The sequence below is a fragment of the Garra rufa genome, chromosome 20 (assembly GCF_049309525.1).
Source record: "Garra rufa chromosome 20, GarRuf1.0, whole genome shotgun sequence".
Classification (NCBI taxonomy): domain Eukaryota; kingdom Metazoa; phylum Chordata; class Actinopteri; order Cypriniformes; family Cyprinidae; genus Garra; species Garra rufa.
In genome coordinates, this window is record NC_133380.1 from 31,302,827 (window position 1) to 31,327,315 (window position 24,489).

Consider the following 24,489-nt stretch of genomic DNA (forward strand, 5'->3'; position numbering starts at 1 on the left):
AGTCAACATTTGAAGTGGGTCAAAAAAAAGTTAGACAAGAACGGGTATTGTTTTGGTTTTAGGACAACTTTGATGAAAGGTTTTGATCCACTTCAAATGTTGACTATACTGTAAATAATTCAAAGCGTTGAGTCAGTATAATTCTTTATTTAATTTTATTTTTTAGAAATAACGCTTTCATTTAGCAAGGATGCTTTAAAATGACTGAAAGTTATTTTAAAGACATATTTATAATGTTACAAAAGATTACTATTTCAGATAAATGCTGTTCTTCTGAACTTTCTATTCATCAAAGAAACCTGAAAAAAAATCTACTCAGCTTTTTTCAACATAATAAATGTTTTTAACAGCAAATCAGAATATTAGAATGATTTCTGAAGGATCATGTGACTGGAGTAATGATGCTAAAAAAAGTTCGTTTTAAATCAGTGGTAACACTTTCTATGAAGCCCCTATTTATAATACATTATGAGGGTATTTCTAAGGCATTATAATGAATGCATAATGCACTATAATAAACCTTATAATATGTTATATCATTTCATGAATATTCATAACAACAATTATAATACATTATAATACTTGAGTATTTGAGGTTATAACTTTTAAAATGATGATTATTTATAACACACAATGGATGCATATTTAATCTACCTAATTTATGATGGACTTACATTATCTTTTATTTTGATGGTCCCCTTAGTCTATTGACTATAAGCTTACACTTTCCAACTACATGTCAACTAACACTCCTTAGAGTATTAGTAGACTTAGGTTAAGGTTAGGCTAGGTGGAAGGTTCACATACTTGCAAAGTTACTTATAATCAGTTTGTCTTTGGGGAACCATCAAAAAGTGACATGAGAAACATGGCAAGATTTGAGACTTATAATACGTTATAACTATGGAGGAGGTAATCATACTCTTAAAAGCTATAACCACAAATAAGTAAAAATTATAATACATTAAACTGTTCTTATGAATACTCATGAGATGATATAACATATTATAAGGTTTTTTATAATGCATTATAAATTAATTATAATGCCTTAAGAATACCCCTATAATGTATTATAAATATGGGCTTCATAGAAAGTGTTACCGAGACTTCTTTGAAAACGTTTGAAAACAAAGATTTGTGGAGTTTTGTGCGTTCCGCTCAGCATAGCATCGCCAGCAGATGGCAGACACGCTTCAGCTTCACCACTGTCTGTCAGCAGAAGAAGAAACATCACACGTGAAGTTTAGAGAGTGAAGTCAACACACTTTATTTTGAATTAAACCTGCATACAGTAAGGACCTTGTTACGCGAAGCAGCACGATGAGTGTGTCCATGCCACAGAAGCGCTATTACCGGCAAAGAGCGCACTCCAACCCCATGGCTGACCACACATTCCAATAGTAAGGACCACAGCTCTTCAAATGCTGATACAGTAGCGCTTGTGTTTGTTTCACTCAGCACATGTGTTGTTTATGTCGTTAGTCCAGTGTGCCCAGATGAGATGGACTGGTCAGAGCTTTACCCGGAGTATTTCCGCCCGCTGGACGGAAGCGAGAGTCCGGAGAAACAGAAAGCGCAGGTGGAGTTTGCTGACATCGGTTGTGGTTACGGCGGACTCTTGGGTAATTTGTACTGATTTAACTTACTGGAGAAAATAACTAAATATATGTTTATTATAAATTAAAATATATAGACCCATTTTTATTTATTTATTTGACAGTGTTTATCGCCATGGTAACTGACCGCAAGCTGAAAATAGACCAATCAGCTGAGAGAAAATAACACATGCTGCCCTCCTCAACCTGCAAATTTAAAGACAGTTCTTGAATATGAATAAGACGTGTAGTGACGATTATTTATTACAATTAATTAATCTGATTGAAATATTAAATATTTACCATTTTCCTCAGTCCATTACACATTAGCAATTCTAGTTTTCATGATATAATTAATATTAAAGTCCCCCTGAAATCAAAATTAAAGTTTTTTGGCTTTTAGTATGAATATATTAGTTTTAAGATTATCTATAAACTAGTGTGTTTCAAAGCAGTGACAAAATTCGCTTTTACAAGATATGGGCATTCAAAACTTACACTCTCGTCACTTCCGCCAATATGAATCAAGGATTTTGATGATATCACCGCGCACTTCAGTTTCAGATCAAACGTTCTGTCCAATAAAATGCTCTCTAGAGTCCGTAATGTCCCGCCCCCTACACAGAGACGCGGAGCAGATCATATGCGCTCATATGCGCGGTCGGACTCGGCATGTGTTAAACTACACAGCCTCAGCATGATTATTATCACTATTTCGTTTTAGCAAGAGTTTCATATTGAATCTGTGGGGTAATTTATTAGTCTGTGGCTGTCATAAGCTTACAAATGCGGCTTTACCGAGCTCAACGGCTCTGGCCCGAGCAGATATAAATGGAACGCTATTGGCTGTTCAAAATTAGTGGGCGGGGCTTAGCGATATGTTTTTGTTTCAGTTAAAAGAACGTCACCACATAGAAGAACGCTGCGTGTTTCAAGGCACTTCAGTGGACCTTTAAGAACAACAACAACCAAGAGTCAACACATACATACAACACAGACACATCTATAACATTTCCATTTCTGTGGTGTAAAAAGGTCACATTAGCAATTAAAGAAAAAACATTTAAGCAAAACATGGGCAGGTCAAAATGTCTGAATACATTTTGGTCCCAAATTTTTATAAATTTTACTGGCAGTCCACTATAAAGAAGTTTTGGCTGTAATATGTCACAATTTATTTTATTTTGCTCTCCTCGTGATGTTTTATTAACAAATTTCGGGAGGAGCATGCACAGATAATTAACACGGCATCAGTAATCACTTCCTATCCAATCAGGTGTTAAAGGGAATCCCTATAAATAACCAATGCAGCCTTACCTTCCTATCTCTCGTTTTCAACAAGACTTTGGTCCAACCAAGCCAGATGAAATGTCCGAGATCGAACTTCTCTAAGAGGAGAATCTTTTGGAGGCCGCTGCTTCGCCAACATCACCTGTCACGACACAGGCAAACGCCTTCCCCCACGCTCGCCGAACCCCACCATCACCTTCACCCTCGAGGCATCAGCCGCCTTCGCCAGCATCTTCCTTTGCCTCAACCCTTTCCTCCATCCCAGCTACAGGGAAGTGGACCGTGGCCGGATTGCGCCGAGCACTCACCAGTGCTGGAGCCACCTTTCCGCGCCGAGCCACTAAAGCGGAGCTCCTCGACCTCTTCTCTTCTCTGCAGTCGGGTGATCCTCCAAACTACACCCCTCCTCCTAAAGCCGCGTACACAGCAGGCACGGGTCACGGCGCGCCTTATTCACGGCCTGGTCATACTAACACCAAAAGGCCTTCAGCAAGCCTGGGCCGCGCCCCGTACGCAGCACCCGCCAGCGCGCGCCCCCACTTCTGTTCTTCTGGGCATCAGCGCGCCGATGACAGCACCGACCGTCAGGCCGCCGCCCCTCCAAGCCGCCGCATTAGCCCACAGCCGGCTACAAAGAACCATTTACAGCCGATGTCTCCGCTTGCAGAGCAACCAACGGCGCAATCCCCAGCACTCGCTATTTCCTCTGTTCATCCCTCTTTTCCTTCTGCACCAGGAGCTAACTATAGCGTGAGCATGCCTCCGCTTTCAGTTCAAGCAACGGCGCCCGTTATCTCCTCCATCTATCCCTCATTCTCTTCCGCCCCAGGAGCGAACTATAGCGTGAGCGCGCCTCCGCATTCAGTTCAAGCACCAGCGCCCGTTATCCCCTCCATCTGTCCCTCTTTCTCTTCTGCCTCAGGAGCGAACTATAGCGTGAGCATGCCTCCACTTTCAGTTCAAGCACCGCCGCCCGTTATCTCCTCCATCTATTCCTTTTTCTCTTCTGCCCCAGGAGCGAACTACAGCGTGAGCGCGCCTCCGCTTTCAGTTCAAGCACCGGCGCCCGTTATCTCCTCCGTCTATCCCTCTTTTTCTTCTGCCCCAGGGGCCAACTATAGCGTGAGCATGCCTTCGCTTTCAACGCGAGCCCCCGGTGCCCGTTACCTCATCTATCTATCCCTCTTTTTCTTCTGCCCTAGGAGTCAGTTATAGCGCGAGCGCGCCTCCGTTATCACTCCCGGCAGTTTTTTCTTCCTTCTCAAACTCGCACTTCATTCACGCTAGCCTCAGCCGCACCCCTACCTGTACCTCCAAACGCAATCGTACTGGAACCACCTCCCATTTCCAATTCCATCCGGACCCAGATTCTAGCAGGTGCAGACATTGATCTTTTCACCCTCCTTTCTTCTATCGCTCCTTCACAACCGGATTAATTGCGGCGAATTCTCAGTAACACTAAAGAACTCTGCTCACATCTCATCTCGCATCCTTTTATTCACAGAATTCACTATCGCGTTCAACAGGTACTCGGAGGTAATATGCTCTGTATTTCCCCACAGGAGACGCGAGCTCAACGATTACCTCACGATCATCACTGAGCTTGCGTTATCATACGGAGGCTCGCTTTATTACACCTATCACAAAATGTTCTCAGCCAAATGCGCAATCAGTATTTCCCAGTGGAACCAGTGCCCCTATTGGGGGGCCTTGGATTTCGATCTCCACAACAGGGTGTTCGCCGGCTGTAGCAATATTGCCTGCGCAGTCTGCCGCTCCCTCTCGCACTCCTCTATTTCCTGTCCCTTTGTCATACCTTCTATCCCTTCCTGCCCCGAACCATCCCAGCCCAAATCTACCAGTCATGTCCCACGCCTCATGGACACCTCTTCCTTCTCCTCTCCATCTCTTCACCGCCGCTCTTCCTCTTCAGGCAGTCAAGCCTGCACTAACTTTAATAATGCGAGCAGTGATGTAGTGGTGCCTGGAGAAGAGGGTATATGCTTCATTCATGCATTTATGAAGCGTATACCCACGTGACTCTCTGCAATCTCTTATAGAGACGCTTTGAACTTACTAATTGTACGCATTCGTTTACTCCTTGGAGCTTACAGAGGTTCACTTGTTTAAGAAATTTCTGATCGTAAAAGCCTGCTGCTTTTTATTTGTAAGTATTGTTTTCGTTATTATGTACTGATTAAAATTACTGGGGTGCGGGAGACGGAGCAGGCGCAATCATCAAATATATTTCAAAGCAAGCCGGCGCCACAGTCCTGGGTGTTTTTACGAATATTTACATTTATTCACATGGATGTGGTAGACCGTCATGATTTTGGCTAATGCAGGACACTACTGAATGATGCGCAGAGGGGATTTAGAAGTGGGTATACGCAAAGCCCCCTGATAAAGAAGTGGGTATATGCCATATACCTGCGTATACCCTGCAAGGTGCACTAGACAACGCTGTTGTTTTTTGCGCGTCTGTAATTTCTGTGGCGGCTCCCATGCCCGTTTGATCTGCCCAGTGCAGAGAGCTGCAAATAAAAAGATAAACCGTATCTATCGACTCCTGTTAATGCTTCTCGTTTATCTGCTGAATTGCTTCATCATTCTGATTCTAATTTTACAAATTATATCCTTTCAGGGCTCTTGCATGACTTTCACCCGGGTGTTGTAAGTCTCCCCTCCCAAAGTCTCATCTGTCTCAACCTTCAATCCGCTCTCACCGAACCCCAAACAGTCGACATCTTAATTAAAAAAGAAAGAAATTTTATGATCGGACCCTTTTCCGTTCCTCCCTGTGATGTTTTTTGAGTAAGCCCCATCGGCGTCGCAACCAGAAAATTTTCAGGTAAAAAAACGCCTCATAATCGATCTCTCATCCCCACATAATTCGCCGTTCCTAAGTATCAACAGCCTCATTCCCCTTGAAGAATTTTCTCTCCACTATCACGACATTGATCAAGCCATCACCCTGATCAAAGAAGCAGGTCACGGTGCTTGGCTGGCCAAAGTCGACATTACTTCTGCCTTTAAAGTCATGCCCATTCACCCTGACTACTGGCATTTATTCGGAATCCGCTCGCAGAAAAAATTCTATTCTTTCTGTCCGCCTCACATTCGGCTGTAGAAGCAGCCCTAAAATTTTCGATATGTTGTCAGAGGCGATTTGCTGGATCCTCTCTAACAATTACCATCTACCGTTTCTGGTTCATCTCCTGGATGACTTTTTAATAATCTCACCCCCCAACTCCCTTCCAACCGCCCATCTCACGACAACCCAAAAGCTCTTTGCTGAGCTAGGGATCCCTCTCGCACAGGAAAAAACCGTAGGTCCTAACACTTCCATCTAATTTTTGGGCGTCAACCTAGATTCCCAAAAAATTTCAAGCTTCTTTTCCTAAAGAGAAAATCGATAGGACCATTTTGGTAGCCTCCTCTCTCTTAACCGCCTCCGGCTGCTCCAAACGCGAGCTTTTATCCATCCTTGGCCACCTGAATTTTGCGATGCGCATTATTTCGCAAGGCCGCCCCTTCATCTCGCACCTCCTCTCCCTCGCGTCCTCCGTTCACGCGCTAGAGGATCAGATATACTTAAATGACTCATGCCGTAATGAACTTAACCTGTGGATAACCTTCCTTAAACAATGGAACGGCTTATCCTTTTTCTACAAAAATCTGGTTTCCTCCCCAGTCGATATTCAGCTATTTACCGATGCCGCTCCCTCCGTCGGGTTCGGAGGTTTTTACCACGGCCGGTGGTTTCTTTCCACATGGCCCCCCAGCTAACAGACTTACCGCAGCACTTATCATCCTCAGCACTATTCGAGCTGTACCCTCTACTCGTCGCAGCCGCTCTATGGGGTAAAGAGTGGTCAGCCACCAGTATAATAGTGCATTGCGACATCGAAGCCACCGTGCACTGCATTAATAAAGGTCGTTCCCTTTCTTCCGCATTAATGCCCTTATTAAGACGGCTGATCTGGATTTCAGCTTGCGCCAAATTCATTATGACTGCTCATCACATCCCTGGGCCAAAAAAAAAAAAAAAAAAAATGTAATTGCTGACTCTTTCTCTCGCTTTGCCTTTCAGAAATTCAGAGCATTAGCCCTGGAGGCGGATCCACTCCCAACCCCAGTACCTCCCTATTCAGAGCTGATATTCCCTTAAATCACCCTTTGAGACCTCTCCTAGAAGCATCTTTGGAGTTTTTCCTTACTGCCGCAGCAGTACCCGCTCCCGCAGGAGCACCCCCCCCCCCCCCTCCTTCTCACTGCCGCAGCAGTACCCGCTCCCGCAGGAGCCTTTTTCTTCATATTTTCTGCCCTAGCAGCTCCCGCAGGAGCCTTTTTTTCTTCATATTTTCTGCCTTAGCAGCTCCCGCAGGAGCTCCTCCCACTTCCGTTTCCCCCTTCCGCTGCTGCAATCGTCCAGCATGCCTTCAGCCAAAAAACTAAGCACTTTTTGGGGGGTTACAGCGGTTTCCCTTGGCTGCTGTCCTGCAATTGTTTAGCCTTTTGGGGGAGCTCTTGGGTTCGGGCCGATTGCCGAGCTCGGACCCTCTCCCCGGGCAGGGGGAGTGCCCCGGGCTCGGGAACGAATTTCGAGCTCGGAGCCCTCTCCCGGACATCACGCCAAATACGCTTATTCTTATACGCTATCCTTTTACTCTGTTTATTATCAGTAAGTGGGAACTCGTGAAGTGATGTTTTATTAACAAATTTCGGGAGGAGCACGCACAGATAATTAACACGGCCAATGCATCATCAGTAATCACTCCCTATCCAATCAGGTGTTAAAGGGAATCCCTATAAATAACCAAAGCAGCCTTACCTTCCTATCTCTCGTTTTCAACATCCCTCCACCACCCCGTCTCCTCTCTGAAGGGGGAGCTCTTGGGTTCGGGCCGATTGCCGAGCTCGGACCCTCTCCCCAGGCAGGGGGAGTGCCCCGGGCTCGGGAACGAATTTCGAGCTTGAAGCCCTCTCCCGGACAGCACGACAAATACGCTTATTCTTATACGCTATCCTTTTACTCTGTTTATTATCAGTAAGTGGGAACTCGTGAAACTTACATAAATGAACTATAGTGTCCTGCACCCACTAGTAAAAAAAGAAAACACACACACACACACACACACACACACACAAATTGTTTAATTTTCATGTAGTGTATTATTAATTTAGAATGTATTATTAATGCATATGGGTTTTCTCAATATAGTAAAATATCATGTAGTTCTAAATGTGTAATTTTATCGTTTTGTTGTCTTAAAAAAGAGAAAAAATAAAGACACTGAGAAGTCAACTCATTAAATACATTAATAGGGCTGTACTTTTGAATCATGGTGTTATTTCCTAATTATATTACATTTGTGTTTCATAAAAAGCAAGATAATTTTAGTCTAAAGATTGTAGTAATCACCCAATGTTATTGGATAAAGCAGTTACATCCTAGTGTTGAAAGAGGGCGACATTTACCAGCACAGTATTTCCACTGCACCTACTATATAGACTCACAACTCTCACAGAGCGTTCTAATCAGTATAAAAAGTCTTCATTTTAATAACAAAACATCAAGTCTGATATTTATTTAAAAGGAAAGTTTGCCTAAACCTCATAGTCTTAAAATGTTCTTAAAACTCATAGTTTTGTTTATTAAACAAAAAAGTGTATATTTGTTGACATATAAACATTCAATTTGAATTTAAGTCTTGTCGTGTCCAATCAAAGTGTAAAACCTGCACATAAGGGTCATTCTGTGTCAAATCAACCAAATTTTAGAAACATACCTGTTTACATTTTTTTTTTTTGTTCTGTTAATATTTGTTTAATTGAAATGCATAAATGAAGAGGAAAGCCAAAATATTAAATGTCATGGATGAATATTTACTGAGTAATTAAATATTTTATAGAAGGGGTCAAAATTATGATTTTCACCTGAGATTTGAAGCCAAATTACAGTGGGGTAAAAATTACTTCAGAAAGATGGCATCATCATAATGTTACTTTTATAGACCATTTCAAGGATGTAAACAATAACAAGCGCGTTGGAACGTTACTGCGCATGTCCGGTCCTGAAACATTTCCGGTAGCGCTATTTCTCCGATCTGTCAATAGGAACACATTCTTTTAAAATCTAGCGAAAAAGCTAGTTAAGGTAAAAAAGCTGCTCATTAACTAATCGATGCTGCGTGCGTGTACACGGGAGATTGCTAAAAGCATATCACATGTCATGAACGGAAATATTGTGAACATTTATTCGTACAATGGATGTCATCAGTCTGAAGCAAGCAGTGCAACTTACTTCATGTTTTGTTCCCAAGATATCCGGAGGTTGTTCATGATTAATTTACTTGCATTGCGTGGTCAGTCTGTATTTGTGTTTAAATATGTTTTCATTAGTACATTACTTTTCACAATAGCCTACATATCGTTCCAAACAACGCTAAATGTATGCTATTAAACTAAGCGCTCGATGCTATTATTACGTGTTGAATTCATTTCAACATGTGTTCAACGTTAGTTTGGTCAAGTTTGTTGCTGTGGGACAGTGCAAGTGGAGGGTATGAATGCTCCGAGTCATCATGTGATCACAAATAAACAAGATGGTCGCAATTCAATGCTGGCTAACGTGTTTTACATAAACCTGTATATCTGCAGATTAATAAATGCACACACAAACACACATAAAGCATTCATATGTTTTTATGCACGTATTTACTGTTCACACCCACACAAATTATATATATATATATATATATATATATATATATATATATATATATATATTCATGTGAAAATTAATACTGGTGTAATGTAAAGGCTGATGCTAATTCAGCTTTGCACAACATATTTTTTATAATAGAAATCATTTAAATAATTAATCATGTTAATAAACATAAAATACTTATTTCAAAAACATAAAAAAAACGACTTTGTCCAAACTTTTGACCAGTACTGTATATAAACAAAAAGCATTCTCTCACTTTCAACTGTTTTTATTTCCAGCACATGTATTGATATGTAAATATTTGTATGAACATAAAATGCTTCAACAAATGAAACAACAACAACTGAAACAACATTTGAACTGAAATGGAGTACAAAGGGGGAACAAATATCAAAAGCAGCAGTCTGTATCTGGCCTGGTCATCAGTCGCTTTAAGTACTACACTAAATTACTGAATACTACACTCAAGTTCTCAATCACATCTGGGTGTTGATATGGTCAGATGTGGTTTGTCACTGCAGGATGATCAGCTGTCCTTGGGTGTCTACAGATGATGGCTCTCCTTACACTGCCTTCTCAGATTTGGTGACCCTTCTGTATTTCTGCAACTGTTTACATCAGTTTAGAATACTTTCTAGAAAACAAAACAAAGGATATTAGCCATCATGAAAATGTATATAACATTTAACCAATTCTATGGGAATTACAGGGAGCTAACATATTTCAGTATTACACTGTATTGTCGGATTTAGTGACCCTGCTGCATATTTACAACTGCTTACATCAAAACATTGTTACATTGTTTCTTCCTAGACTAAGAAACAAATGATATTAGAAATCATCTGTATAAATTTTGTTTACATTATATAAGGATAAAAGTAGAAAAACAATTATTTAATATAATGCACAATATAAAAAAATAATAATGCTATTATTGCTTAATACGTCAGTACATCTTGGAATTAACATTACCAAAGCTTATGTGATGGAAAATAATATTTACCATAAACATTACGTTTTGTAAACTACTGCCGTTAACTGTTACACAATACGACATTCACGTACTTTCATGTTACTCACTGCATTTGTCAACTGACAAAATAACTAGACGACTAATATGAATTTAACCCACATAACACTTAGCAATAAAACAGAAATAAAAAACTTGCCTTTTTTCATTAACGTTACACACGAAAGCTAGATGCATATGTAAACAATGACAAAATGCTACTTTAAATTATGCAGCATCATACTTGAAGAGTTAATGTAAAGATATACAAATAAACCGATTAATTAAAAACGATATTTACTTGCCTGAATCGAAATGTGCGCTGTATATCCTAGAGTTGCTTGTTGTTATCCAGCCTTCTCCTTCACTGCCGCAACACGGGTACGTTTCGCGGAAATCTACCGTTAAACACGTCTCAGAATGTTAGTACCGCCCCAGAGGGAGCACACAACCACCGAACGACAAGGATCTAATTTTAATTTAGACATTTAAGCAGGATGTTTGCATATATATGACCGCAATCCCACTGTTCATAAAGCGCTTCTCGCCATTGTTTTGAATGCGCTGGATCACTAACCGGAAACATCCTGGGACCAACGACGTCACTTCCTTAAGCTGCCGAATAGCGCTTGAAATGGTCTATACATAGATTGGTTGGTCTATTTGTAAAGTGGGTTGACTTTGTTGCATTATATGTCAATGTTGACAGTCTAGCAACCCCCCTCCCCCCTTCCTGTGTGTAACTCAAGAAGTGTTGAAGATATCTCAATGCATTTTTAGATTTTAGTTCTTGACAAACTTTTCTTTTGGCATCTTCATCTTTAAGGCCCTGTATGGTTCAGCTCCAAAGATATTAGGATGTCAGTGTGGCTCCACGAGTAAAATGTGCACATTTTCAGTGATCAAAAACCAAATCTGAGTCACTTTGCATACAGCTGACACTTTTTCTTTTAAAGAGGAATGTCTGAAGAACAAATAATAACTAGCAAATGTATCTTGTTTTCCTCTATCAAAAATATACCTGTCTGAGAGCCATAAATATTATTTTTTGGATGTTTTTCTGTAACTTAAGTAGCATTAAAGACATCTAATAATATCTCTGTACTTTCTCCTCATTTTGGAACGCTCAGTATTGGCATATAATGCAACAAAAATGGCAAAAGTCAACAGGTTTTACTAACAGACCAACCAATCTCTGTGTAAAAATAACAATCTTGCTCCCATTTTTATTCCTCCATAATTTGGCTCAGAAATTCAGGTGAAATCAAATCAAAGTATTTATTATAAATAAAATATATTATAATAATTACTTTTCTACATAATCCTCCCTCTCTTTTAATTTATTTGTTTATTACTTTGTGATTATTAAATATTATTATTATCATTTGATGTTTAAATAATTTTATTGGAATTACTAGGAATTGAGGATCATAAGAAATTTGATATGAATATGTGATTGTTTTGTATTTATTTTCTCTTTCTTTTTTATATTACTTATTTATTTTTTACATATATAAACTGTCTATGTATGTAAATGTTGTTGATACTTTTCATATAATTTTGTGAATGTGTGGGTGGTGGTGGTGGGTATTATCATAAAAGGGGGGAAATGGAAGAGAAATTAGAAAAAAAAATTAGGAATAACTTAATGTTTTTTTCTTTAAAGAAAAAAAAATTTGGAACAAATGTATTGAATTATGTTTCTTTTTTTATTCAAAAGACATAATAAAGTATATAAAAAAAGAAGTCCTCTACAAAATATTGGATTAATCAAATATAAATATACATCCATGATATTTAATATGTTGCCTCTCGTTTCATTGTTTGTATTTCTATCACCAGAAAGAGAAATAGCACCTCCTATTGAAGGTATGTTTTCTGGTAACTCTGGTTGCGTTTACAAGAAATGACCCATAACTATATCTCATCATATACAGTCAAGCACGAAATTAATCACACCCCTGGCAAATTCTGACTTAAAGTTACTTTTATTCAACCAGCTAGTTTTTTGACCGGAAATGACACAGGCTTCTCCCAAAAGATAATAAGACGATGCACAAGAGGTGTCATTGTGGAAAAAAATATTTCTCAGGTTTTATTTACATTTGAACAAAAAGTGGAATGTCCAAAAGTATTCATACCCTTTGCAAACTGTCACAGTCTACAGGAAAATCCAAAGTTCTATACCATTCCTGTTCTAAAGCATCCTAATTACCCTGATTCATTGGGAACAGCTGTTTTAATCAACTCAACAGGTGAAAAACAGAAGCTCTCAGCTGTTGGTTGGTGGACAGTCATGGCGAAGACGAAGGAGCTCACTGAGAACCTGCGGCTGCGCATTGTGGCTGCTCACAAGTCAGGAAAGGGCTATAAGACCATATCTAAATGTTTTGAAGTTCCAGTGGCTACAGTGCAAAGTATTAAAAAATACAAGATGTTCCGCACTGTGAAAAAAATCTCAGAGGACGTGGTCAGAAGCCAAAAGTGACATCTGTGCTAGCCAGGAGGATAGTGAGAGAGGTAAAAAAAAGAATCCAAGGATCACCACCAAGACCATCCTGATGAATCTGGGCTCTGCTGGTGGCAACATCTCAAGGCAGACAGTCCAACGGACACTGCACACCACTGGGTTCCACAGACACAGACCAAGGAGGACACCACTTCTCCAGATAAGGCACACATAAGCCCGCTTTGCCTTTGCAAATGCTCATCTGGACAAAGAAGAAGACTTCTGGTCTTCTGTTTTGTGGTCAGATAAAACAAACATTGAATTGATTGGCCACAATGATGAAGCCTTCATTTGGCGTAAAAAAAAAAGTAGAAGCCTTCAACCCTAAGAACACCACCCCCACTGTCAAACATGGCCGGTGGACCAGGGAACCTAATTACAGTAAACGGCGCCATAAAGGAGCAATACATCAAAATTCTCAATAGCAACATCAGGCAGTCTCCAGAGAAACTTGGCCTTGGGCACCAGTGGACATTTCAGCACGACAACGACCCAAAACACACAGCAAAATTGGTAAAGAAATGGTTAGCAGACAAAAACAATAGCGTTTTGCAGTGGCCCAGCCAGAGTCCTGACTTAAATCCAATTTAAGAGAATCTGTGGAGGGAGCTAAAGGTCAGGGTGATGGCAAGGAGACCCTCCAACCTGAAAGAGTTGGAGCTCATCGCTAGAGATGAATGGGCAAAAATACCAGTGGAGACATGCAAAAAGCTGGTCAGCAATTATAGGAAAAGTTTGATTGCTGTAATGGCCAATAAAGGCTTTTTTATTGATTATTGAGAAGGGTATGAATCATTTTGGACATGCCACTTTTTGTTCAAATGTAAATAAAAGATGAGTAATAATTTTTTTCCACAATGATGGCTCTTGTACATCGTCTTATTATCTTCTGGGAGACATCTGTATCATTTCTAATAAAAAAAAAAACTTGCTGGTTGAATAAAAGTAACTTTAAGTCAGAATTTGCCAGGGGTATGAATAATTTCGGGCTTGACTGTATTAATGTAACAGGAGATGACATTATACCATCTAATCTACTATCTAATGCACTACCGACCCAGGACTTCACTGGGGAGCATCCTGTTGTCCAGTGACTGTCAGTGGTTACAATGCTTGATAATGTATTAAAAGATGGCATCACTTGATCTGATCAGTTAATGACTGACTTTATCACTCATTTCAGTGAGTTGAGTTATCACAGGTTCCTTCATCTCTTATCAACTGCTTCCACTCATGGTTTTTCTTTCCAATGCCATAATAGTTTTTTTTTTCTGCTGCAGTACTTTTAACTTGACATGATTAGTGCTCCTTACCAAACAACAGTTTGTAAGACTTGCCAAGTTTAACTGTGATAATGAATTAAACGAGTATATGGTCGCACTTCAGATCAGGGAATGTATATTCACTATTAACTACAACTTTTGCCTTAGTAAACTCCTAATTCGCTGGTTATTAATAGTAAGGTAGTTGTTAAGTAGTATTAAGGAATCCCAAATATGGTCATGCAAAATAATGCATTAATATGTGTACTAATGAGCTGCCAATATGCTAGTAATATGTAAGCTAATAAGCAAATAGTTAATAGTGTTCCCTAAATGTTAACAAATACTTCTTCTCTCTTTCTCTCATAGTTCAGTTATCAAAGCTCTTCCCCGAGCAGCTGATTTTGGGTTTGGAGATTCGGGTGAAAGTCTCAGACTACGTTCAGGACCGCATTCGCTCTCTTCGAGCTGCTGAACCGGGCAGTTACCAGAACATCGCCTGCCTGCGCAGCAATGCCATGAAGTACCTGCCCAATTTCTTCACAAAGGGACAGGTAGGTGATAGGATCCATTGTTTTATTAGCCACCATGTGATGTTTGTAAGAGATATGCTGCACAGTGTTACAATGACCACATCTGTGAAGCTTAGAATGAGATATTTCCCACGTTTCTAATGAGCTGCTGCAGTTACCTTACTTGAGTTACACATTTATAGCCGCAAGACTAACTTCAGACTATAATTCTGTCAGCTTCATCATTGTCATTACAACTCTGCTTATCCTGGTAAGTTTTGCCTGATGTAAAGTTATCTTAAAGGGATAGTTCACCCAAGTGTTTTATCTTGGATTAGGGCATCCAAGATGTAGGTGACTTTGTTTCTTTAGTAGAACACAAACGAAAAATTGTAACTCAAACCGTTGCAGTCTGTCATCATATAATGGCAGTCAATGGGTACCAAAACTTTGACAGTAAAAAAAAAACATACACAAAATCTGAGGGTGCAAAAAAATCTAAATATTGAGAAGATCACCTTTAAAGTTGTCCAAATGAAGTTCTTAGCAACGCATATTACTAATCAAAAATTAAGTTTTAATATATTTATGGAAGGAAATGTACAAAATATCTTTATGGAACATGATCTTTACTGAATATCCTAATGATTTTTGGCATAAAAGAAAAATCTATCATTTTGAACCATATAATGTATTTTTAGCTATTGCTACAAATATACCCGTGCTACTTAAGACTGCTTTTCCAAACTATAGCAAATAAACTGTAATAATGTGAAAAATGTTGAAGGTGTCTGAATACATTTTGGTTTGACTGTATATAGTTCTATTTTCGTCATTAATGTTAAAAGTCCTCAAGTATTCACTTAAGAACATCTTTAAGAAAATAACAGGCTTTGGTGTTTTCTGAATGAATGGCAGTTTTTGTCAAAGACGAGTGAAAAAAACTTTGCAAGGGCCTTATCATTTGCAAGGGCCTACTTTTTACACACCTTATTTTCATTGTGACTGGCTTGATGGGAATGTAGCACTCTGAGTCATGTTTTTAATGTGCCATGTGTTTTACTGTCCAGTTGGAGTGCTCTGTCTTTCTTCTGCTCTTTCTAGAGCAAACACGTCGGGATATGATCGCTTTCATGTGTGCTAAATTTAGGTTGTAATTATACAATTAAAGTCAGTGTCCCTATTTGACTTGGTTTTGAAAGTTAAAGAAGTGCCAATTCAGTGAAAATAACTTCAGTGTTTATCGTTCACTGGTGTCACTTTGACAACTTGTGCACACCTCTATAGGCTAAAGCTGAATATTTGAAACAACTGAATACATTCATTTACATACATTTAACCTTGATAGAGTTGGAGGTTAACTGCAAGAGCTCATATGGGATGATTTTATTTTATTTTTTTATCGTAAATATGTCAAAATGTAATTTTTAATTAGTTATATGCATTGCTAAGAACTTCATTTGGACAGCTTCAAAGGCGATTTTCTCAAAACTTAGACTTTTTTCGCGCCCTCAGATTCCAGATTTTCAAATAGTTGTATCTCATCCAAATATTGTCCAGACATCAATGGAAAGCCACGCATTCACTCATCAGTTCTGTTATTGAATGTTACTGAATTTCCACTTGGTGAAAATCTGAATGGATAATAGAGTTTAACTAACAATAGCAAGCCTCTGATTCAGAACATGAATAAACCTGCTGTTTGTCCAATCCAGCAACACACTCTAAGGCGTATACTTCAAGGACCCAATATTGAAGAAATGTATTATGTATAATGTCTAGTGCAAAGAGGATTGTCTAGACTTGCACATCAGGAAAATAAAACAAGCACTGTATAAGTTCATGGCCCAGCAGGGAAGGGTTGTGCCCTGTGGGGAAGATCCATCATGTACCTTGCATCTTCAAAAACCAGGGCCACAACAGCATATAACATTTGTAGAATGGGTTCAAAAGCGGCGCTAAAGTGTCTTAGTGCAAAGATATAACCATTGACTGATAGACCCCTAAATGAGGGTTCAGACCTCATCTCATCAACTCATTGACTGATGCCCTCAGAGCACTGGTTGTCCTTGTTTCTGGAAGGAAAACCTTACGTTTAGCAAATCAAAGTCATCACCTACATGCAGAAACGTGCTCAAAACAAAAACAACAGTTAGGTCATAGAGCAGACCTCAATGGAAGCCTGTTTCCATGACGGAATAAAATAAGGTATTTGTGACCACCTTGTCTCAGTTTTCACTCATTTCTCAAGTTTGTATCTCATAATTCAAAATTTCTTGCAATTCTGAATAAAATTATAAGAACTCTGAGAAGTGGGAATTACCTTTATTTTTACTTTTTTTTTTTTTTTTTTTTTAATCCTGTGATTGAAACAAGCTTCCCAAGACCTCGTGACCTTGGACCACAAAACCAGTCTTAAGTAGTTTGTTGCCTTGCTGTTGTACCTACATGATTGTTCTGTTGTAGACTAAGATATTGAATGTTGTGTTTTGTGCTCTTAAGAGTAGACACTGCAGGCAAAGACATGTACTTTTTTCATGCACCTGTCAAGTGTGAGATTTTAGGCTTTTTTTCTTCTTCCTCAGAATAGTGGAAACATCCAAAAGACATAGTTAAGCTTTTCATTTATGGCACTTTATCTGTGTATGTTAATAGATTTCAATTACAATACATATTTTTTAGGTCTGTTTCCTCAAAATGAGTTTTTTTCTCCTACACAGAGACATAAATCTCCACTTCAATAGGACTTACACACACCGAACTCAATTTTTTTTTATTCCTGTCTAGATCCTGAAGGTTTTTACAAAAGGTTTTGTTCATATATAAGTTACTTGAGTATATATTGAGTATATAACATTTTATTCCTCCCAAAATTGTGAAAATATATTGTTTTCTGTCTGTTCTAAGTATTTTCTGAATTATGCAGTGACAAAAATGAAATACCCAAAATTCCCTCTGTAAAAACTTATGCCAATAAAATTAAACAAGAATTTTGAAACTGACTTTATCAAGGGTTTAGATTTGTGTACTAGAAATGTATGCAAATTAGTGCAAATCATAAAATAATGCCTTATTTGCATATTTAAGAGTCACATTTTAGAAAACTTGGTAACTGGGTGATAACTATTAGTTAATTTTTTTACTCAAAAATGAAAATAGCCCCATGATTTACTCACCCTCACCCTAGTTGTGTACGACTTGCTTTCAGACAAATACAATCTGAGTTATATACAAAAAAATATCCTGGCTCTCCCAAGCTTTTAAAGCTTTTTAATATGACTCTGATTGTATTAATCTGAAGGAAGAAAGTCATATACATTGAGGATGCCTTGAAGGTGAGTAAATCATGGGGTATTTTTCATTTTGGGGCTTTCATTCCAGGGGCTGTTGAATACTTGAATCTGATTGGTTGACAAACATTCTAAGGTGTGCAGTTATGTTCAGGGAAATGCACAGCGAATGTGGTTCCACCCAGGTCTTGATCGCATCACTTCGCCACATGATTTCGGTTATTTCAAAGGTCCTCACAGCCTAAAACAGCAAAATAACCAAAAACCCACAACAACACTGGCCAAACAAATAAATGCAGTAAACAATAGGATTAAAAAAAAAATTATTTACATGTTTTTGCCAGATTTATATCAGTAACATAGTTTAACAACTTAAAGTTTCGCTGTTCGTAAAGAAAATTAACTTAGTTTCACTATTAGTAGAGAAGCTGCTGCCAAACACTTTTGAGAGAAGCACAGACTCACAGAGGTAATTCACACGCTTAAGCTCTCTCTCTCTCTCTCTCTCTCTCTCTCTCTCTCTCTCTCTCTCTCTCTCTCTCTCTCTCTCTCTCTCTCTCTCTCTCTCTCTCTCTCTCTCTCCAATAAGTAAGTTATTAACTGCAGTCTGCTATCATCGGCGTAAGACTCTATTACTAGGTCTAAAATGACGTTTTGCAATTAGCAACGAAGGCGTTGGATCAGATGCGTAAGAAATTAATCCTACTCACAATAGTGTTTTAAGGACAAAAAAAGCATGAATGCCTTGATATATATTGTCTTGAGGTGTGGTAACTGTATAGTATAAGCAGAATAATTGACTTCGGTCTTTTGAATTCTTAGAAAATAATGCACACCCGAGGTGTAACGTCACCACCTTGGGTGTGCGTTATATTATAGTTCAACGAACTCGTCATTTATTCCTTACTTAATATCCACACTGTTAAGAAATGATTTTATTTTATTTTTTTTATCTGTGTTCACTATATTACACAGTCTTGTGTAGTTATCTTTTTCCACTAGTAAGTCTATAGCCTCACTTACTTCAGTCACGCATCATTAAATTGCAATAACCGTGCACTGAGATGCACAAAGTTAAAAGGAGAAGTCTTTCATAGCCCAACCATAAGTAACACCACCGAAACCAAAACATGTCAGTGTCTCAGGGATGTAAATAATACCATCACCACACCTGAACATGACAAGAGGATGAAATGAATGAGACTGAAATGATCCCTCAGAGCCAGAGGGCTTTTGGCATCAAGCACATATGCACAACCCCAAAGTAAACACACTGTTCTATTTACAGCACCTTTCTTGCTGCTTTCTTTTGGTAAAGCCTTAATTAAAACATAGTGTGTTTTCCACCTTGTGAAATGGGGCCTAAAAAGACAGCCAGAGGCCCTGCTGCTCCCAGTAATTATCCTACAGTTTGTCTGTCTTTATTTATTTGCCTAATAAAAACTAGTGTGCAGACTTATTCTAATATTAGCAGCTGATGTGAAGGGGAATGGCTGTATTCCCCCACTGCGGGCCACAGCAGGAGCGCAAGGTGGTCTTGAGTGTAATAAAACCTCATAAAGGGGGGAATTCCAGGCGAGCAGCAGGTTAGCCGACAACCCCCTCACACATCTACATGGGCTTCAGTGAGCAGAAATGCTGACGGTGCGGTGGATTAAGTAAATTCTTGGGTTGTGCTATACGTGGCATCCATTGATGTTGATCAGAGATTCCCCCTTGGCAGTCTTCAGCATGCTCTGTATACAGACAGCTAGGAAAGGTCTGGGAACCTTGGAAACTTTAAATGGCCAAGGACTGCCAAAGAGGCTATATGATTGACAGGTAAAGCAACCAATCGCGTTTTGTTTTGTGCAGCGTCATGTTTAGGGATGTCAAAATGTACCCACAACAGACCGGTATATAAAACTCTTTGACATATTTTAAAGGCAACCCTGGGTTTTAAGACTTGTATGACTTAATATAACGTAAATGATGTTTCTTACTGAATTATGTAGTAGAAAACCCATGAAAGATTTATGTTATTTAAAAAATCCACATTGTTATATACATATTTTGGAATATGGGGGGTGCCTTTATTTTTGATTACGTAGAACGGTTGCTACCAGGCACTGAGCTATGCTATTCACAACTCAGAATACCCAACTCGAAAAATATAATACTGCTGCGATGGCCACAGGTATTGAAAAAGCTTACAGGTGTATATAAATGTAGGCTTAAACCAAATGCCGTGCCACCGATTTTCCCTACAAAGAGTCTGAACGCCCCCGGATATTGAGTGAAATCCACGCTGAGAAACTCCTTCAGTGTCTGCGGCATCATGACAAGAGTCGGCATGTTTACATCATTTGTTAGCTCTTTCAGTAGTCGTGGTCTACTAAAAGCCTCAAAGGCATCAGTGCTAAAGTGGAGAGAACACCGATGTGGGTCTGTAGGAAGTTTTATCCATCCCCATGCTTGCCATTCAGTTCTCTTGTTGCCCTTTGTCTGAAGATCATAACCAAAAGCCGCAAAACGTGGCATTGTATCTGTCATCATCATTTGGTTTAAGTCTACGCTTATATCCATCGCCATCTGTAAGCTGAAGGATTACAAATGTAAGATTCTGTTAATGATTTTTTTGTTCCTACATTGTATTTAGCATTTATGGTAAAAATGAAGACATCAGATTATTCTCAAATTATTCTCTCAAGCAAAGTTAGTACCAAGTGGTTCCTGCCAGTTCCTGTTCTCCTGCAGTTCCTGAACACCTGGCAGGTTTCCCAAGTTAAGTGTGAATTCTAAGCTCAAGGTACAACTGCCTTTTGTTTAGCACCTTTGCATTTGAATGACACTTGTATTCTAAATAGATCAAGGACGGGAAAATCCTACTAGGCTGATTATCTATATCACATTTGCATGCTTTGTTTAAATTGCCTCCACCTCTATGTATCCCTCCCCCTTGGAAAGGTATATAAACTGTAATGTATATGCCTTAGTTAGACGAATTTTGATGGCGGCAGCGACGAACAGCTAGGATCTCAATAAAGAGAAACTTATGCTTCAAGATATCCAAACGTCTCCTGGTCTCTGAGAAAAAAGTTCACAACAAAGCTCTTTCACTAGCTGTGGTCATCGTATCAGTATTTTATTTTCCGAGTTGTCTATTCCAAGTTGTGTTGCAGTAGAAATAGCTTAGCTCAGTGCCAGTATCTCCAGTACAACCACTCTACATAATCAAAATAAAGGCACCACCCCGTTTTTTTTTTTAATAATGTAAATCTTTCATGGGTTTTTTTTCCTGCTACATACAGTTGTGTTCAAAATAATAGCAGTCCAACATCACTAACCAGATCAATCACTGTGTTTGGTAGCAATTATTTTTCTACAAAAACTTTACTAGTAGGTGTACTAGAATAATAGAAAACCTGCAATCATGATATGCATGCTGCTGATTCCATGTAATTGAATCATAAATTGAAAAGGGCATGTTCAAAATAATAGCAGTGTGGAGTTCAGTTAGAGAGGTAAGCCATTCTGTGAAAAAATGGTTGCCCTTATTTAGGATGAAGGCAGCAAATGTTGTACTGTGCATTTCTCTCTGAAAGTCTCTGTAAAATGGTTGTTACAGACATTGTTCAGAAGAACAGCATACTTTGATTATAAAGTTGATGTGAGAGGACAAAACATATAAAGAAGTGCAGAAAATGATAGGCTGCTCCACTAAAATGATAGCAAATGCTTTAAAATGGCAACCAAAACCAGAATGGCATGGAAGAAAACTAAAAGTTACCATTTGATTGGATTGAAGAATAGCCAAAATGGCAAAGACTTAGCGAATTATCAGCTCCAGAGTGATCAAAGAGAGTCTTAATTTACCTGTGAGTACTGTAACAAATATAAGACACCTATGTGAAGCCAAGCTATCGGCAAGAAGCCTCTACAAAGTCCCATTGTTGAAATAACGACAGGTGCTGAAGAGGTTACAATTTGCCAAAGAACACATTGACTGGCCTAAAGACAAATGGCACAATATTTTGTGGACTGATGAAAGCAAGATTTGTTCTTTTCGTGTTTAGGGGCCACAGACAGTTTGTAAGGTGATTCCCAAACACTGAATTCAAGCCACAGTACACTGTGAAGACAGCGTGAGAATTCATGATGCTTGCACCACTATGCTTCACTATGGTGCTGGGTCTATTTATCACATTCCAGGGATCGTGGATCAGTTTGAGTAAATCAAAATATTCAAAAAGATCATGTTGCCTTATGCTGTAGAGGAAATGCCATTCGAAATGGGTGTTTCAACAAGACAGCAACCCCAAAAACACCAGTAAGCAAGCAGCATCTTGGTTCCAGACCAACAAGATTAACATTATGGAGTGGCTAGCCCAATCCTAAGACCTTAAACCCATAGAAAAATTGTAGAGTGACATTGAAAATGCTGTTTCTGAGGCAAAACCAAGAGGAATTGTGGTGTGTAGTACAATCGTTCTGGGCTGGAATACCTGTTCACAGGTGCCAGAAGTTCATTGACTCCGTGCAACACAGATGTGAAGCAGTTCTGGTTATACAACTAAATATAAGTTCAGTGATTCACAAGAAAGTCTACAAGCTTTTTTCAGTTTATACAGTAAATGTTTGACTTTGTAAAGAAAAATGCAGACACTGCTATTTTGTTTTGAATAGCCTAATATTTATTTTTCTTCTCTTTCAGTAAAGTAATAACAAATTTGATACATTTTTCTTCATGTTTTGATTTAAAATAGAATAGAGTGTTCCCAATGCATTTGTGTATATTGAAATAAAAGTTATTATAACGATTTTGAGCTTTTTTACTTTTTTAGACACACTGCTATTATTTTGAACATAGCTGTATTTCAGTGAGACATCATTTATGTTATATTAAGCCATACATGTCTTAATACCCAGGGTTCGCTTTAAAGAGTCCATGCCGTGAACTTTAAATATTTCAAATACTTTTGAAAGTCCGGTGTTTGCTCATTGTCACAGTTGTAAACACGACGGCTTTCTTTTTCCATGAGGGGTTTAGCATTACGCCATCTTTGTTAAAATACACGGCATAGGGGTCTCCTGGTAATACTGTAGAATTCAACCAATCAGATGACGACTTCGAAACTCTTTAAGAGTTTCCAAATTTGTGTGCCATATGCATCAGAGGCTCAGCCCTCGGTCCATGGGTGTGACATCTGAGGTTGAAACTAGGACTCACTTGGAGATCAATGGGCTTCTTTATAGCTGCTCTGCTTCCCTGGAACCGCAGCATTTTGAGGGATAGGGGAATTAGAAATTTCAGCCCAACTGTGGCAGTGTTGCGTGCTACGGGGCTACAGGTCCAATGACTCCTCTCTTGGGCCTACAAGGACACCAGCATCCCAGCAAGCAATAGTCGTCATTTCACCGTCTGGGTTAACTATAAACCCGATATAGTCCGGCTATGTGTAACCCATTTCCAGCCCAAATAATCTTGAATTTGGTTGCATGCCATTTTTTGGCAAAATAACTAGTTAGATGTATGTTATTCCATCCTGTAAGCAAACTCAGCAGCGTTTACAAGGTTTTATGGTTTAATTTTTGTAATTTTAATTTGTCATTTTTAAATTGATGACTAGTCTAATACTGGGATATTTGTAGACGTCTATTAAATTTTCACTGACAGCCCAAATACAAACTTGTTTTAGCCTAGACGGCTAATAGACGTCTTTTAGACCAAAAAATGCTTGCTGGGATGCATACATGGTGACAAGGTTTTGTTCACTTCAGGTGCATATCATCACAGTGCCAATCACTCTCTTAGACCTACTTCCTTTAGAAATCTGGTGAAGGGGGGCAATCTGATATACCCAGGAGTGCTACCTTCTCAATCATGCAGTTGGAGCGAGCAGTCCAGGGGTACCTCTCCAAGCCATACCTCTCTCCCTCTCACACTTTCCCAGAAAAACATGGTTTTGGTTGACAGCTTAAATCAACCACGAGGTAAACTAGAATATAAGAAATGGTTACCGCGATGTGGTTAGAAGGCAGCCTTTATTGATTCTCCATCCCAGGCTGGGCTTTCACAAACATTTGCGAGCAACAGAGGGCAACTTCATCAGCTGGTGGCCAACTGCGCTGTCCCAGCTCCACCTTACCCGCATTCGGTGTGACGTTCTGCGTTTAGAAGCTTTTATGTTACAAAACTGAAATGTCCAAATAGGGGAATAAAGTGTCCATGGGGATAAGTGTCCAAATAAACAGGGTATTTGATGTCTTTGCTGTGATTGGGAGTTGTGAAGCCAGGGAGTGTTGAGGG

The 24,489-nt window shown here is 39.2% G+C and overlaps 1 protein-coding gene across 1 annotated transcript in view; it reads left to right on the forward strand.

Moving 5' to 3' along the window:
- Nucleotides 1-1,227: 1,227 nt before the first annotated feature.
- mettl1 (methyltransferase 1, tRNA methylguanosine) overlaps nt 1,228-24,489 on the forward strand; it is a 30,518-nt gene continuing 7,256 nt past the window's right edge. Inside the window, exons 1-3 of the mRNA XM_073826263.1 lie at nt 1,228-1,400; nt 1,483-1,622; nt 14,768-14,952. Of these exons, the coding sequence (XP_073682364.1) occupies nt 1,321-1,400; nt 1,483-1,622; nt 14,768-14,952 (405 nt within the window). The 5' untranslated portion in view covers nt 1,228-1,320. The remainder of the gene's footprint in view (nt 1,401-1,482; nt 1,623-14,767; nt 14,953-24,489) is intronic.